The following is an 18,679-nucleotide window of genomic DNA, read 5'->3' as shown; positions in this document are numbered from 1 at the left end:
CCAACTGGGATAATCTTAACTCCAAACATCTATCAGTGAGTCCTGGGCACCCATGCCCCATCACTGATTGTCTTTCCATGGGCTGTACTAGTTTATTAGATACAATAAACTTTTTTTCTTTTTTAAACTTTATTTTTTTACTTTACATGATCGCTGTTATCCAATGGATAACAGCGATCACGTGACCAGGAACCTCATGACATCTGGTACGCGTGTGCAGAAGGCGCCGTCGGAACCGGGAGGCCAGAACGTTACGGGACATCGTGGAGGACGAGGGTGAGTACTTTCAGCTGCCCTGATGGATCCGATCCATCAGGGCAGCTGAATCTTTAACTTTTATTTACTTTTCATTGACTTTCATATGTTCGCCGGCATTCAGTAAATGCCGGCAATCATGTGACCAGGGGGGAACCTGCAGTCCAGGATGACCGCTCCAGGTTGTCGGCTACCTCTGGGAGCTGTCACATCCACCGCTTGCAGGGTTTTAATCCCCGCAGGGAGCACATTTTTACGTCCCTGGGGATTAAAGCCCAGCAATCCAGGATGTAAAAACACTATAGGGTGATCACTAAGGGGTTAACTCTGTGTGTTATTTGTACTCTTATTTGTGTGGTGTTTATGTGAACCCTGGTTACATTGATCTACTACTCTCTGTTTAATAGTGCATCAGACAAGGTTAGATTGCACTAGTGATGTGCGAACGTTTGAGAAGTTTGGGTTGGCCAGTTTGCCAAACTTTTTTTCCAAAGTGTTCAGCTCAGTCCTTTTTAGTTCAGACTGAATCGGAGGTTCACCAAAGACCATAAAACTGGTGTATAACAGTCTAAAAACCATAAAAGCCCTATATAGCACACTGAAGCTGTAATACAGGGATTTCATGGTCCTTAGTGTTATACACCAGTGTTCAGGACTAGTGTTGAGCAAACTGAATCAGTAAAACCCTGTTTCAGGTAGAGCTTTACTAGAAGCTGGGTTCGGGTTCATGCTGAATGGATTTTTTTTTAGCAAAGTCTGGCCTGAGAGCGGTCTCACGCGACTGGATTTGAATTGTGCGGGGATTAAAAGCCATGTATCTTCGAATTTACTCACGGACACCAATTGCATATTCTGGGAGTAGAAAAAAGAAAAATCGCAGCATGCTCTATTTTACCACGGAATCCGTACAGAGGGCCTCCATTGATGTCAATGGAGGCGCCTGACCCGCAGCCCATATGCAAGTAGCATTGCGTATGAGCTGGGGGTACCCACATCATCGCTAAGCAAAGGCACGGGAAATAATAATAATAATAATCTGTATTTGTATAGCGCCAACATATTCCGCAGCGCTTACATAGACAGGGGGAATACAGAAAGACAAAAGTACAAAAAATTACAGAACCACGGTTACAATCGTAATCAGTTGGTGGAAACAATAGGGAAGGGTCCTGCTCCAACGAGCTTACATACTACAAGTAATGGGGGGATACAGAAGGTAAAGGGCTGGAGATGTGCACGGTATGGCGGGGTGGAGAGTGAGGGATTCTATACACAGACAATGGTCAGACATTTAGCCGTGTGACGGCAGAAACAATATGACTGCAGGAGCGGTTTATGACAGCTAGCAGGGATTGCAGTCAATAGGTCAGGGAGCATGTTATCAGGTGGCATACAGAGGAGTCGGTTTAGGGTATGCGGTATGCCTCCCTGAAAAGGTGCGTTTTTAGAGCACGCCTGAAGTTTTTCGAGTCCTGGATTGCCCGGGTATCCTTTGGTAATGCGTTCCAGAGGGCTGGTGCTGCTCTGGAGAAGTCTTGGAGGCGGGAATGAGAAGTTCGAATTAGAGGGGTGTGCAGTCTAGTTTAGTTTGCCGAGCGGAGAGCCCAGGCTGGGTGATGGATTGAGATGAGGGAGGCAATATAGGGGGGCGCTGCACTGTGGAGGGCTTTGTGGATTAGGGTAGTAAGTTTGAATTGAATTCTGTATTTAACGGGCAGCCAGTGCAGTGACTGGCACAGGGCAGAGGCGTCCGAGTAGCGGCTGGACAGGAATATCAGCCGGGCTGCGGCATTCAGGATAGATTGGAGAGGGTAGAGTCTGGTGCAGGGGAGGCCAATCAGCAACGAGTTGCAATAATCGAGTCGTGAGTGGATGAGGGCAACAACAAGTGTTTTCAGCGTGTCTACGGTGAGAAAAGAGCGGATTCTTGCGATGTTCTTGAGGTGCAGCTGACAGGTTCGGGCGAGAGATTGGATGTAGGGGGTAAATGAGAGATCGGAGTCGAATACAAGCAAAAGAAAAAAAAACCTCTACTGCGCGTGACCACCTGCAAGCCTCCGCGGTCATGTGCAATACAATTAATTGCCTACGCAAGGTCACCCGCCAGAATCAGACCCGGTTGTGTGAGCCCGGCCTGAAACGGGGTTCTTCTGGCTCTGTGTGCCCAACACTAGACAGCACATCGAAACCAAAGGGAAATAACTGTACATGCTACACGTTACTAATGCTAGACTGTAAAACAACACTTTGTATCTGCTCTGTTTCGCAGTGCTCCTAGAGCGCTACAATGTATACATGTGCCTCAGTCCCTGTCTTCCATACACAGCCTCTTTCAGCTGAATCTACATGATTTGCTTCTGTTGCAGTTATCACCACAATTCTCCTAATAGTGACACAAGCCGTTGAATGAAGCATTTCTCGTTAGCTGTGATGATGTGCATGTCTTAGGTGTCCCACACCTGACACACGACATCATCCCCCATGCGTACAGTGTAGCCGTTGTGGGGTGGGATGACACATTTGTGCTCCCTCTCCTTTCTCCTTGCATGGAGTTCTATTGAAGTCATCTGTTTTGAATGAGCGTAGTTTCCATAGTGCATCAACGGGGCGGGATTACTTTCATCTCCCTCATAAGGCAAACAATCATTTCACTCCCTGTGATGATGGCTCAGTAAAAAGCTCTTGTCTTATTGAGCGTAGGATCGCACATCTCCACCCCCTTACAAAACCCACAAACAAGCGGTGGGCTGAAGAGAATTCACAAGCGCTCCATATATGGCTGCAGTCACATATGTGTCTCCTGAGAAGACTGACAGGCTTATGTATTATGGATGGGTCTTGGAGCTGGCGTCTGACACCTCTGTCTAGAGGACCTTGCATTCATACGGTTTAGGAACACAAAAATGCTTCCGTCTTAAGGCTAATCTGAAGATAAAAAGGAAGGGATTGGTTGGAGCTTTTACGTTACTGTGTTATTATCTTCATTAGTAGTGTTAATCTTGTATATAGTTGCATATGTTCTACTACTGTAGGGCAGTATTGCCTTGAAATACACGACCACGTGTTAACCTTTTCATGACCAGAGCCGATTCATTATATTGCAAAATTCAGATATCTCTTAAAAGCTTTGGCCCATTGTGCTCCAGGCTTTTTGAATACTTTATATTTCCTCATAGATAGAACTTCATGTAGTTCTGTAGCTGAGGCGCGGCATGTAGAGCAATCTAGATTGGTGGTATCTTTATTTATGCCCATTGCCGTGACGGACTCCGCCAGCGGAATATCGCAGCGAAGTCCGCCACGGCGCCCCCCTTCCCCAAACCCCCATACTTATCACTCTGGATCCTCCGTACGCGTCCCGCATGGAGGGCCAGTGCGCATGCGCAGTACTGTGCATGACGTGCCGGCAATGTCAGATGACGCGGCCGGCGGTGGGAGGGGCCACGTATTCACGCCATACTTCCTCTGTGCTATAGCAGAAATATAGCGTGACGGATGGCTTCCATTGACTACAATGGAAACCGGCCGCGCGTATTCCCGCGGCATTTAGAACATGCCACTGTTTATTTCACTGTGCGGAATAGCTCCGGGGCAATGCCGCGGGTTTCTGCCACGTACGACGCGGCAGAAATCCGGCCGTGGGCATTAGCCCTTAAGCACAAATGTATTTTATTTTGAACACTACTAGACTGGATATATTTGTACCTATGTATCTATGTGTTGTATGGACACTCGCTCCTTTTTATGTATGTTGCTTATGTTTGTTTTATTGTGATACTGTGTAATAAAGGATGATATTCGACTTTATATTTTGGTCCTGTGCCTTAGGCCCCTCTCACACATCAATTCAATTAAACGCCACTTGAAACTGCAGCGTTTTTGAACATGTCACAGCGTGTTCAAACGCACCCCATCATTGTCTTGGTTGTTGAGGTGTGTTTAAAAAAACGCGTGTAACTCTCGTTCTTCATCCTAATACTTAATACGTTTTCAATTTGAACAGCTTCCTGTGATCTGAAACTATTGATCATTGCCGTGTTAGCAGTCATCAGTTTTATCTTCCCATCAGTGGCCATGTTCAGTTCCAGACACAAGACAAACAGCAGACTGCAGAGAAGTTACATCCGCAGTGCTTGAGCAAGCAGGAAAATCTGTGCTCCTCCAGCCTTTACTGCTGATGGGTGTCCTAGAGGAGGACTGCAGCAAGAGGAAAGCTCAGCTTGCTGTAGGAGATTTGCTGACTGCCTAGAATTCATCATGGTTTAGCCAGGTTTCTGTGGTGTGTAGCTTGCACTTTATCCCATTAACAGTACTGTCACCTCTTCCAGCGGCAGACCCTGAGCTTGGCTCAAGAAGCTGTGTAAGTATCGATCACAAGTTCTCAATGCAGAGCAGGCTACGCACTCCAGAAAGAGTAGTGATGAGTAGAGCAGCTTTCATCAGGCTTTGTACACTCTAGGGCGTCTTGATCAACAAAACCTTATAGACTGCAGTGCTTGGGGGTTTTGTAGTCAGAAGATCTCAGTTTTTTTTCAGTTTATGCAAAGTGATATGCTGTGTGTGCTGTAGAACGAATAGTTAAACAGTAACTGAGAGTTATGGTTGCCACCAAGCCAGTATTTTTACTAGGAGACCATTGCCTATAAGAATTGTGCAGTGTATATATAGAGCAGATACTGTACAGGTTATCTGCTGCAATATGTTACGTGTTTATATAGGGTAACTGTAAGTGAGGACTATGTGTTGATATAAAGTAAAATCATACTTGGTGGTAAGTGCAGCGTCCGAGGAGAGAGCAGGGTAGAGATGTTAACCTTGTCATGGGGCTCTACCATCTCCTCTCTAAGGGTAGCTTGCGACCCGACCTCGTTACTGCTGGGGGAGATCACAAGGATAGTAAATGGGAGTGATCTTAAGTCCAGTTGTCACTCGTGACGCCACCGTTCCTTTTCCTAGAATGGATCTCGCAGATTAATAAAATAGTCTAACACCAGAAGAGTATATTTTAGAACAAAACTGGGAACGGTTGATCTTGTCCATTTACTTAAACTTCTTACTAAAATAATATAACAGTACAACGGTATACAGAATTATTTCATGGTGAAGCTCATGGGGTATTGGAGCAATTCATAGGCCAAGTTATCTGCAGGTCCTTTCACTCCCGGCAATCACTTTCCCCACCGGCAACAACACTCACTCTTGCTTTCTTCTCTTCCCACTAATAAGCAGTTCCTTTCAGTACTCAGCAGTGATACAGAGGATCCCTGGGTTAAATGGGCCCAGGCTGAGCATCAGGCAATCGCTCGGCCTCCTCCATACTCTACACACCTGACAGCTTCTCTATAGTGTCTCAGACTCACCGACCGACTCTCTCCTGGAAGACTCTCTCTTTGTAGACTGACTATTGACTCTTTGCAAACACATATATTGAACATCATCACGTGCCCACAAATGATACAATTTCCAGACAGGACCGAACATATCAGATATTAACCCTTTCAGTCCTGTAAACATCCAATACACATAACCTGATGCATTACATAAACAAGACATTGACATGAGACAGAACATTCTGGAGGGGAATCCATTAACTCTGAGCCACTACAGTAAGCCACACTCAAAACGGCACCCCCACCCCCTCTTTTTTCACCTTTGGTGAGAGAAGTGGCAAACCTAGGCAGGGTCCATGATGTCAGAGCACATTTAAGAAATCCTAACAAAGGTTAGTGAGTAATGCCCCGTTTACATGGAATGATTATTGTTCAGATAATCGTTTGAGCTAACGAAACAGCGACAATCATTTAGTTTAAACACGAGCCAATGACAAACAAGAATCGTGTGCTCCTCGCTGGTAATTCATTTTCAGCCGGCATAAAAATCCGCGTCGGTTCAGGCACTTATCGTACTGTTTAAACCTTGATCATTCATAGGAATGTAAAACCCTGAACGATAAGTAACATAGTATATAAGGCCAAAGAAAGTTCAGCATATCAACTAGAATTGTACAGTCTAAACTGGCTGCCCAAGTGCAATCAAGAATTGTGAGATTTTCGGCGCGTGTAAGAGGATGGCTTAAAACATGAACGCTGCGTCTTTTTCGGAACGAGCATTGTTTTTTCGCGCACGCTTCAATGTATTTTACTACACTTTCTGCACAGAATAATAAATACATTTGCGGATTCACTGCAGATTTGTAGGGGGAATCAGGCTGGGAGGTGGGGAAAGGGGCTGTCTAGTGAAGACAAAGAGCTCCGGAAGCCATTTTGCAACCATGTTTGACATGGGAAAGTTAGTGGCATTAATGCAGGACTCCCCTGTAATCTGGAATACTGCCGATGAAAGCTTCAAGGATAGAATTCGTAAGGAGCTTGCCTGGGAGGAGTTGGGGCTCATGAAGTATGGCGACCAGTGGACTAAAGGCACTGTCACAGAAAAAAAGCATCTCTGTGAGTACTTTCTTCCCCTTATGTAATATACATGCATGCGTTTCAGCGTGAATGTAGGCATGTGTGCATAAATGTATGTGCGTGCATGTTTTCATGCATGTTTGTGTTCGCGTATTTGCATGCATGTTTGTGTTCCTGACTTCTTGTTTGCATGTTTGTACGTTTGCATGCATGTTTGCATACATGTTTGTGTTCGTGCATATTTGCATACGTTTGTGTTCACATGTTTGCATTCATATTTGCATTTGCGCATGTTTGCATGCATGTTTGCAATCCTTTTTTGAAGTTATGTGTTTTATAGCTGTATACCTGTAGAATTATATTTTCTCTTTATTTTTGCTACATGGCTCTATTGTAGTGGATGAAATAAAGAAAAAATGGCACAGTGCAAGAGACCAATTTAGGAAGGAATACACTGCAGTCCCTAGAAGTGGAGATGGTAGAAAAACAAAAGGACAGTACTTGTTCTGTACGCAGCTGCTTTACCTGGCACCGACAATGGATATGCAGGCGTAAGTACAAAATAGCACAGAATCGTGACACATGCTGAAAGTAAGACCCTCCTCACACAGGTGCTTTTTACCGCAATTAGCATGGCACTTTTAGCACTGCGCTAATCGTGGTACAACGTTCCCATAGTTTTCAAGGCTGTGCTTTTCGAGCGGTGTCTGTTATATTTTTGGAGGTGTTCCTCATCAATGATGAGGAGTGCAAAATACTGGCGTTGGCCGCAGCATCGCTGCGCCTGAAAAAAAAAGTAAAATGCAGCAAAGCACTGCAATTACAATCCGGGCGTTTACCGCAACGCCTGTGTGAGAGGCCTAAGAGGTCAACTGCCAATGATTTATCTCTTTTTCACAGGTTCAGTGACAGCTTACAAGAAGAGGCCACACCAGAGGTGCAGGATGTGGAAGACACATCCTTGACAGTTTCAGTGGACTTCCCTACTGAAGGTACGTCGGAGGGTATAGGGGCAGAGTCTGCTTCCAATAGCATGCCTAGAACCCCATCAACCTCTTGTCCAAAGAAAAGAAAAAGGGGCAGGCCAACTTCAGCAGAAGCTGCAGCAGCAACAGCATTGACCCGCCAGGAGGAATTACGTCAAGAGGTTCTTTGTGTGCTTCGCCAGCAAACACCCCAGCATATGCTGCGCAGGATATGGCCATTTTGTCACTGCAGCACTGCGAAGTATGTTGGACACACTTCACATAAGAACACATATATATCATTATATATCATTTTTAATTGAAATGACCATCCCTCCAGATAACCCCTACGAACTTCATTACTCGATTGAGCAGTTTCATCTGCACCATACACAGCAGCCTCCACGGCTGCCACAAGGCATTCACGCCTTTGGTCATTACAGCCAAGGCATGCATGGCCCAGCACCAGGTGCAGCTTGGCAGAGCTTTTTGGCAGCCCTATAGTCAAAGTGTGGAGCAAATAGACGAACTGCCATCCAGCTTACAAGGACACTCTAGCATGCAGTTTTCAGCACCCAGCAGTGATGATGGGCTGCGGTTTCAAAATTTATAAGAAAGGATTAAAAGTTTTATAAAATTTAAAAGTTGTTTGTTTCTTTTCAAAATGGCATTGCACAAGTTTAAAAAGTTTTAAAAAACAAATGTAAAAAAAAATAGTAAAAAAGTTTATATTGTTATACCTGTTTAAATATAGTTTTTTTTGGAAATGACTTGCACCCAAAACCTCCACTTTTTGTGTTTGGGCTCCCCTCTACCTCCTCCACCTCGGATAGCTTGTCCTCGAAAAAGGTGTTGTAAACCAGCCATACAAGAAGCACATTTCTACTAGCTCCAAATAAAGCCATGCTGCTTTCTCCAGTGCTGAAAAGCAAAGTAAAATGGGTCCTAGGTGTTGACCAGTGGGTTGGACAACTTATTCGGCAGGGTTTGGCTTCTTTTTCAGGGGACTGTGTTTTTTTTTTCTCCCCACGCGGATGATCCTCTCTGCCTCCACGCAGAAAAAACAAAGAATCTGCGATCTCCCGCAATCATTAAAAAATCTATTTCACGATCACTTGCTGTGCATCCACTGCGGAAATCAGCTTGCAGAATCCACGTGTCCCGTGAACATGAGGTCTAAGCCCTTGGATAGCTTTGTTTATGGATAAATGAAAGTTTTGTTTGTTTCTTTTTTAAGTGGAGAAAAGAAAATTTAGAAGAAAAATCAGTCACCTCATTAATGGGGTTAATCACGGAACATATTTAAATTCTTTTTATCAAACCGAATAGAGAGCCTATGAGAGCTGTAGAGGCATAGTGCTGAGCAGAGCAATTGTGCTCTTTCATTCTAGCAGTTGGTGGAGGTCTCCATGTCTCTGACACACCATAAGTTTAATGAAATGACAGTGACCCTCTAATTAATTTTGTCTCCTCTCGGTCAGTGCATTGGTTTACTAAACCTAGAGGGGGGTTTTGTCTTCATTTGTTTTGCAAAACTGAATGCAATCTGTTACTGGCTGTAATTACCCATTTTATAATCGGGAGATACTGACTATTGTACATAATGCTATGAGGTCCAGAATGCTGTCTGCTGTCATCATCTCTATATTATCTTACATAACTCTTGTTCTATTCTCTTAACCAATTGCTTGAAATGGAAGCACTAGCTCGGTGTGTGCATTGGGAAGTAGGGTTCAGGTTCTATGGATTGATGGAGCTCCCAGTTGATTGGCCCTGACAAATAGTGAATAGGTGATAATTGAATGGTCAACAAAGGCAGTATTCACATGTTGCTTTAGCTTTTTGTCCGCAGTGCACTAGCAAACTGAACCATTAAAGATTTTGGCAGAGTTTTAAGTGAATACAAATGAAAACACTTTAATTTTTAATGACCCATCTGGTGAACTGCCATAACTATAATGCGGCTGCAATGTGTGAACGCTGCCTCAGGGCTTGAGTCACAATGTAACAAAAAGATTCCATTGTGACTCAACTGCAAGTTATTCAATAGGCCATAAGACTTTATTGATGTGTAGTGGTAAGGCCCCGTTTATCATTCAGAACATTTTTCAAATGAACAAAACTGAATGATAATCGTTCAGTTTAAGGCCTTATTCACACGGGCTACAAAATCACGCAATTTTGTAGCACTACAAAAATCAATGTATGTGAAGCCCATGGTTTGCAATGGGTTCTTTCGCATGAGAGATGTTTTGTAGCCTGAAAGAACCCATTGGAAACCATGGGCTTCATATGCATGCGTTTTTGTAGCGCTACAAAGTTGTGCGATTTTGTAGCCCGTGTGAATAAGGCCTAAATGCAGGCAAATGACTGAACAAGTAGCGAGAATCGCGAGGTTCTCAATTGTTGTTCAGTTTCAGCCGGCATAAAAATTAGTGCCGGCTCAAGAACTTATCGTGCCATTTAAACACTGATCAGTCAGTGTTTCACATAGGAATGTGAAACACTGCACGATAAATGCCTAAGAACTTCACAATACTCTTGTGCTGTCCAAGTAGGCTGGCCAAGAGCAGACGAGCCGATGATGACGTCACTAGCTCTTTCCATTGGGCAAATGAGAATTGTGAGATTCTCGGCCCTTGTAAAGGGGGCCATAAAGCTTCATTTACACTAGCACTATTCGTTTCCTTTCTTCATTTCCTTCCTTGGAGCTGAACAACAGAGAACCAAAAGTGCCGAATGTGGCATACTCTGGACCCAGACAGCACCAAATAGACCCCATTGACTATGATGTGGTCTGTCTAGCTTCGAACAGATCCTCTGTCGCAGATATGAATGTAGCACAGATATTATTCTCATGGTTTGCATCACTTTCATCTTAAAGTAGTAGTTCTAAAAAAATATTTAGAAAACTACATTGTTGACTTGTTTTCAGTATTGTACTCTCCATATTGAACTCAGTGGAGAAAAACGTAACAAGCCCACGAATGATAGCCCATGATAGTATGCTCCAAAATACTGCCAAATATACAATATAGTATTTTTTAATAAATTGCATTTTTTTCCCAACTTTTTTTGCCCTTATTGACACCACAATTGCTGTTGATCTCAGGGGTTGGATGGTTGTGATGGCAGGACACTAGACACATCCAAAACCACAAGAACAATAAGATAGAATACTTTAGTTCACTGTTTGAGCCTTGTAAACTTGATTAAAGTGGCTGTTCTCTCAGGCAATACATTTTTCCTGAAGCATTGCATTAAGTCCCCCAAAGTGTGTGCAACAGCTCTTCCCTAAAGTTAATAGATGTTGTCATGGTACTGGATTTAGTGATCTGAGTGACGAAACCTGCTAGCAAAATATTCAGTTTTACTGCAAGGACACCAGAGGGAAAATGAAGCATACATTGAAATCAACGAGCAATCTGTAAAACAAAAAAGTTTAGCGCACCTTTTCACCAATAACGCTAGCTAGGATAGCGAACGCCTGCAGGCAATTTGTGAAAGTCTGCGGTATCAGTTGCCACCGCCTCTTTTTGCCTCCTCTTCTTTCTTATATTCCTTTATGTTCCCTTTGTTTAAATTAAATTTTTCCAAAGGGAGGAGAGAGAAAATTTCCACGTATTCGTCGTGCCAAATATTTTCCCCTCACCTCTTGTAAGTTTATAGTCAACTTCATACTATCAGAAATCGCATAAGTGGAGATTTTGAGATATGAAAAACCAGGGCAGAGGTAACACATTGGCCTGTTGGTGACCCCCTAACATCAATTTAGAGACTATAAACTTTCACATTGCTTGAACTAATTATTTACTGTTATGCTCATCCCTCCCTGGTATTTATCTAAGTACTATTAATCACAACACGTCTGTGCCCTCTTACCCTGTCTCTGGTATTTATCTAAGTGCAAAGTAAGTTCACCATGTTTGTGCCCTCCCATGTGATCATGTTTCTATATTTTACTATAAATACATCTTTATCTTTGTTTCATTAAGCCTGAGGAAGAACCCTGAGTAGGTTCAAAAGCTCGTTATAGCATCATGTATTTTTGTTCGCCATTTAAAGGTATCACATCTACAAGATTACTTGGTTTCTCTTACTGAGAACAATCACATGAGCAATCTGTGTAATGCACGGACAAGACCTCCAGAGAGAGATTCTTTGCAGTTGGTCTTTGATCGGGCTACTCACAAGAGGTCACAAATGAGGGACATTCCTCTTTATTTACAACACGTATGGCACATGTGTCCAGACTAATGCATCAGATGAAAAGGTCTATAGACCCCTATAAACCCAATGAATTCCAAGAGAATGTCCCTTTGGCATACATTGAACAGGTACAGCTTAGTATACATTTTTTCTATTTAAAGCACAGAATGCTACACTTTTCTATACAGTTGAACATTGCAAAAAATGCATGCAATTGCATTTGGTGTGTCTGTACATTTGCGCTATAGACTGGATTCAAGTCCGAAAGGGCAGAGCCTAAAACAGAGCATCCTATCATCATAATCTTGGAACCACTACATTTGTTTCATCAGGAAACTGCAATTTATGTGATTATGAAGGTACTTACTGTGATATATAAGGTTAGGGCTGATTTTTCAGGGTCTGAGGGCCATAAAGGAAAGCTTTCCTTCTAAGTTATGGTTTACCCATATGTTTTGACTTTTTATTGTTGCAGGAACAATTATGTTTGGAAGACTTTAATTTCCTTGACCAACCTTTAAGTTTGTTTCTCTGGCTAGGGTTTCAGGTAGGAGGTAGATGTGTGAATAAGAGGAAGATCATTACCATTCACTTTGTATTTCAAATTAAAGCCTGCAGCCATATTAATAATTTGCATTTAAACAGGATCACAAGGCATTTGCCTCTGATGCAATTACCTAAGAAATGAATAAGTCTAGGACTGCACTTAGCACGGACTCCCTGTGAATTTCAGATGGGAAGTTAAATGTGATATTAAATTAAAGAGAAGCTGCATTTATTTGCATTAGAGCAGCATTAAAAAAAAACATGGACACACTAAAATCTGTTGCTTTCCTGTCTACTTTATCGGCTTTCCACCCCATTAACATACCAGATTGGCTTAATCAAATTGTGTGTTATTTCATTTGAAAGGTGGGACAGAAGGTGCTGCCAGGCCATGCACATCTGATTTGTCACCAAATCCAATAAAATAATTGCAGGCAGCTCCAAATATTTAATTCATTGGCTGATATTTAAAGGGGTTTTACTAAAAACAACCTTTATCACCTATGCATAGGATAGGTGATAAGAGTTTGATCAGTGGGGGGGGGGGGGGGGGTCTCACCACTAATGGCCCATTTGGATGCAAAGACAATCTTTCAAACGATTGAAAGATTGACAGCTTTAGCGATCATTTTGCATAAAGCGTTAATGGACACTAATGTCTATGAACACTTTATTAGCGTCACTTGCATGTAAAAGGGCCTCAAGGAGCTGTTTGCAGAGCATGGCATGTGGTCTGAGCTCTGCACACAGCTCCTTTGTTCTCTCACGGGCTGTTGGCAGAATACAATGTATTCTCTTCCTCTCGTGCAGAACACAGCGTGTGGTCCCTGTTATCTTCTCTCCATCTGAATGATGGATTTTAGGCTCATCTTAAAATCATCATTCAGCTGAAGAGTGAACGATGGCAGCATTTACATGCAACAATTATCGCTCATATGTAGAGATGAGCGAACGTACTCGTTTCGAGTAATTACTCGATCGAGTACCGCCATTTTCGAGTACTTCAGTACTCGAGTGAAAAGTACTCGGGGGCGGGGGGCGCCGTGGGTGAGTGAGGGGTAGCAGCGCGGAACAGGGGGGAGCCCTCTCTCCCTCTCCCCCCCCCCCCCCACTCACCCACGGCGCCCCCCCGAATTTTTTCGCCCGAGTACGGAAGTACTCGAAAATCGCGGTATTCGGACGAAAAAGGGGCGTGGCCGAGCACGTTCGCTCATCTCTACTCATATGCCATCGTTTGAATGAATTTTGAGCAATAATCGTTGCATGTAGATGGGCCTTTAGACTCCCACCGATCCTGAGAATGGGACCCCTGTCTCCTCACTGAAGGCTTACTGCACTTCCTACAGTGAGGAGATTGAATAGAGCTATTGTCTCTCATGTGCAGTGCCAGTCCATTCATCTTCAATGACTGCTAGAGATAGCCAAGCAATTACCTTCAGTTCTATTGAAAAGAATGATGTGTCGCCAAGCATGTGTGACCACGGCTCTATTTGACCTCTACATCACTGCAGGTGGGTGCAGTGATGAGAAGCAGGAGACATGGGACCTCTGTTCTGAGAATTGGTGAGGGTCTCAATGGTGAGACCCTCACCAATCACACTTTCATCACCTATCCATATAGGTGATGAAAGTTGATTTTGGTACAACCTCTTTTAAGATGGGCTAATCATGGCTACACAGCCAGTGACAGTGGCAGAAGTCGCGGCTGAGCCCCGGCAGGTAAGTATAGATTTTTTTTTGTCACACCATATTAAAAGGCTTTTCAGGGAAGGTCTTATGAAGCCCTTCCCTGAAAAGCCATTGACGGCTGCCGGCGTTCAGCAGCGACTTCTGCCGCTTTCCCTGGTTCTGCACTGCTGTTTTGAGCTATCAGCAGCCGGGGATTTAAAATCCCCGCCTGCTTATAGCTCTGACTGTGATTGGCTGAAGTGCTTCAGCCAATCACAATCAGAGCTACCAGCAGCTGAAGGGAGGTGAGTATTTATTTTTTTTTAATACACTTTTTTAAATGGCTTTTCAGGGAAGGGCTTACAATGCCCTTCCCTGAAAAGCCATTGACGGGATGCCGGCAGCAGGATTCCCCCAGATGTGGCAGATGTAACCGCAGGGAATTCTTTTAACTAGTGGGTGTGAAGGAAACATCTGCCGCATGCGGCAGATGTGTTCTTCAAGCCCGGGGGTTTCACGGCAGCAGCGGAGAGGTACGTTTTTTTGGGGTTTTTTTTGCAGTAAAATGTTTCTTTTTCAGGGAAGGGCTTATATGTAAAGCTCTTCCCTGAAAAACAATTCAGGGGTGCCGGCAGACCGTTGTCTTCAATGGAGCCGTCGGCAGCAGCAGCGGTTCCATTGAAAACAATGCGTGCATTCCCTATTGTACACGCATGTCCTATCTTTGCAGGCACGCACCTGCAAAGTACAGACATGTGAACACACCATAGGAAATGCATTGTCGCAAATAGAAGCGTGTTTTTGTGCATGCGTATGTACGCACAAAAACACACTCGTGTGAACGCACCCTGAGGCCTCAGTCACACGGGCGTAAATACGCGCATATACGCGTATATACGCGCGTAAAAAAAACGCGTGACCATGTCCATTGCCACCAATATGTTCTATCTTTTGTAGGTGCGTTTTTACGCGCATATATACGCGCGTAAAAACGCTTGTGGGTTTTTAAGCGCGTATATACGCGCGTATTTACGCCCGTGTGACTAAGGCCTGAAAGCTAATACTGTGAAAAAAAAAAATCATTCTTATACTTTGGTTTTGTGCCTAGTCTGGAATGTAGACCAAGTCCCACCTGGTGTACATTTCTGGCATAATTTGATGCCAGTTTCCAGCACAAAGTATAAATAAGTGTGTTAGACCCCATTTAGACCCTTAGATTATCGTCCAATTTTCATTATAAGGATTAAAAGTGAGCGATGGTTTTGCTTTTAAAGACGGACGTTTTAACCTAACGAAAATTGTTGGAGAATGGCCGTAGCGGCCGGGCTTTTCAGTCGCTGTATTATCGTTGTGTAGTGTTTGCATTGAATGGAAAATAAACGATAATTGAGCAATAGTTTGAAAGGTGTGTGCTGGGCCTGTAGCCTGTTGTATGTACGCCCCGCCAAACGATTAAAAACTCCCCTCAAATCGTTGAACGACTGAACAAATGTTATTTTAACCAAACGAAAAATAAACGGTCGAACGATGGATTTTAAGTGGACTGAAAGACAACGATGAGTAAATCGTTAACAAAAACTGTGCGACGGGTGCAAGATAGACACAATGATTATCACTCAAACGATGGCTTTTGAGCGATAATCATTGTGTCTAAATCAACCATTAGTCAGCGGGGATATGTCTCTTTATGACAAGCCGCACTCATGGTTTTTTTTATAGAAGTGGCGAGGATGGCACAAAAATCTGAAAAGTCACAAATCTCCATATGTACAAAAATGTGCGACTTTCTTATGCCAGAAACTGGCGTGTAAGCTTTTATGAATGTCCTCTAATGTACTCTGTCTAGCATGAGACCGTTCTAGCCAAAACAATCCAATGTGACTGAGAAATGTGTTGATTATAATAACTCCTCAATGATGGATCAGTAATGGGCTTCTTGTTGTCAGTTGGCCGGAATCCTGCCTCAAAAACACCCTTTAAGAAGTAAGAGGCAGATATTCCTGCTATCTCTTGGCAAGGAGTCTTCAGTAGAGCTGAGCGAGCATACTCGCTAAGGCAAACTACTTGAGCGAGTAGTGCCCTATTCGAGTACCTGCCCGCTCGTCTCTAAAGATTCGGCTGCCGGCGCGGGTGAGAGGTGAGTTGCGGCGGTGAGCAGGGTGGAGCGGGGGGAGAGAGAGATCTTCCCTCCCTTCCTCCGCGCCATTTCCCACCCCCCGCTGACAGCCGAATCTTTAGAGACGAGCGGGCAGGTACTCAAATAAGGCACTGCTCGCTCGAGTAGTTTGCCTTAGCCTGTACGCTCGCTCATCTCTAGTCTTCAGGCCTATATTCTTATTTCTTTTTCATCACTTTAAGGGTGCTTGCACACGAGCAGAATTTCAAGCGCGTGATTTTAGGCACATAATCCGCCCCAGACCGCAGCCAATATACTCCTATGAGGATCCGCAGTTGTCCCCAGACGGACGGATGTGTATCACGTTTTTTCACGCGCGTGAAAAAATCTGCGACCTGTTCTAATTTTGGTCGGATCATGCGCGTGAAGCCTCCAATACAAGTGAATGGGTGCGTTTTTTCACGCAGTACATCCGGAGTGCAGCTGCGGATGGAGTCACTGGTTGCTATGACTACAGGAAGTAGGCATGGTAGGAGGCGTCCCAACACACAGCACAGAGCTTCACAGGCACATTTCAACTGCAGATCTGTCCTTTCAGTCCCCTCATCTACCAGAGAGCAGCCAGCAGGCACCAGCCTGCCACAAGCCATAATGATCGACATGGGGAAACTTGTGGCAATCATGCAGGACTTCCCCAGCCTATGGGACAGTAACTCCCCAGAATACCTCGACAAGAACAGAAAGGAACAATCCTGGCGTCTACTGTCCGCGCAGGTTTATGGGGATGCATGGACGAACGCAGTAGAAGCGGAACAGAAGAACTTGCGTGAGTATTATTCGCTATTGCGTCAAATGTACTTTTTTTTCATTTTAACCCCTTAGTGGCCAAGCAGTTTTACTTTTGTTTTTATTGTGCTTTTTTCCATCCCCACTTTTAACCCCTTCGTGATGGAGCTTTTTTGCTTTTTTCCTTTTTTTCCCCCTACTCCCTAAAAAATCGTAGTTCCTTTATTTATCCATCGACGTCGCTGTATAAGGGCTTGTTATTTTTTTGCGGGACGAGTTGTATTTTGCAATGGCACTATTTATTGTACCATATAATTTACTGAAAAACCTTTAAAAATTGTAATCGGAGAGAAAAAAAAAAACTTTCCACCATCTTTCGGTGCGTCCTGTTTCTGCAGCGCGCAAAGTGCAACAAAAACGACCCGATATTTTTATTCTATGGGTCAGTACGATTACTACGTTACCACACTTATATAGTATTTTTATAGTACGTCCGAAAAAAGTTACATGGATCAACCATGCCCACAAAGACATCTGCTCACCGGGTGAAAGCATGTTGCCAGAATAATTTAACGGTGCTCGCACAAGCAAGAGGGACAAAACGGAGTCTGGGTGTTGGTTTTTAAGCTGTTTTCCAGGGAATGGGCAGTTCTCTAGGGGTTGGGTTTACAATAAGGGTGTCTTCCGGATTTTTCTGCGCGTTTTTTTCCGCAACACATCCGCGTATATCCGCGCGTGATTTTTCACGCATCCGCACCTATCCGCAAGCACATTTAGGTACCATACGCGCGTGAAAATCCGCTAGTGGAATCTGGAACGCTCGTGTGCAGGCGGTCTAATGCTTTTTATTTACGAGACATATTGGAATCAATTTTAATTCTTCACTGTAGAGATGAGCGAACGTACTCGTCCGAACTTGATATTCGTGCGAATATTAGGGTGTTCGGGATGCTCGTTACTAGAGGCGAGCACCACGCGATGTTCGAGTTACTTTCACTTTCATCTCTGAGACGTTAGCGCGCTTTTCTGGCCAATAGAAAGACAGGGAAGGCATTACAACTTCCCCCTGCGACGTTCAAGCCCTATACCACCCCCCTGCTGTGAGTGGCTGGGGAGATCAGGTGTCACCCGAGTATAAAAATCGGCCCCTCCCGCGGCTCGGCTCAGATGCCTTGTGAGTTAGCTGAGGGAAAGTGCTATCGTGCTGGAGCTGCTGTAGGGAGAGCGTTAGGAGTTAGTGTAGGCTTCAAGAACCCCAACGGTCCTTCTCAGGGCCACATCTAATAGTGTGCAGTACTGTGTTAGCACTGTATTTTTTTTTTTTTTTCAAAATTGGATCTGCAGAGCATTGCGCCCTGCAATAGGGACAGAAGTGGTGGTTAGGCAGGGAGAGTGTTAGCAGTGAGTGTAGGCTTCAAGAACCCCAACGGTCCTTTCTAGGGCCACATCTATCCGTGTGCAGTACTGTCCAGGCTGCTGTTAGCAGTGTTGCATAATTTTTTTTTTTCTCAAAACCGGCTGTGCAGACCATTGCACCCGGCATTAATACTACAGGGATAGAATTGTGTAGGCAGGGCCAGAAGACATACATTATTCATTGAATAGACGCAGTGTGGCTTTTCCTTTGAAAAACAAGGGAAAAAATTCTATTTCGCCTGCCTCTGACAGTCCTCTGGGTACGTGTGTGCTGCGTGCAGAATGTTAAAAAAAATCAGACGCAGCCAGCT

The 18,679-nt window shown here is 44.1% G+C and overlaps 1 protein-coding gene across 2 annotated transcripts in view; it reads left to right on the top strand.

Annotated features, from left to right (window-relative positions):
* Positions 1-5,404: 5,404 nt before the first annotated feature.
* Positions 5,405-18,679, top strand: part of LOC136579835 (uncharacterized) — a 79,491-nt gene continuing 66,216 nt past the window's right edge. The window contains exons 1-3 of one of the 2 annotated variants that reach the window (XM_066579899.1): positions 5,405-6,701; positions 7,060-7,213; positions 7,563-7,654. In XM_066579899.1, the coding sequence (XP_066435996.1) occupies positions 6,527-6,701; positions 7,060-7,213; positions 7,563-7,654 (421 nt within the window). In that variant the 5' untranslated portion in view covers positions 5,405-6,526. Of the gene's footprint in view, positions 6,702-7,059; positions 7,214-7,562; positions 8,240-18,679 lie in introns of those variants that run through there. The other variant, XM_066579891.1, reaches the window with a different exon arrangement.

This window comes from Eleutherodactylus coqui, chromosome 1, assembly GCF_035609145.1.
Source record: "Eleutherodactylus coqui strain aEleCoq1 chromosome 1, aEleCoq1.hap1, whole genome shotgun sequence".
Lineage (NCBI taxonomy): Eukaryota > Metazoa > Chordata > Amphibia > Anura > Eleutherodactylidae > Eleutherodactylus > Eleutherodactylus coqui.
This window is presented reverse-complemented; position numbering and strand designations above follow the sequence as displayed.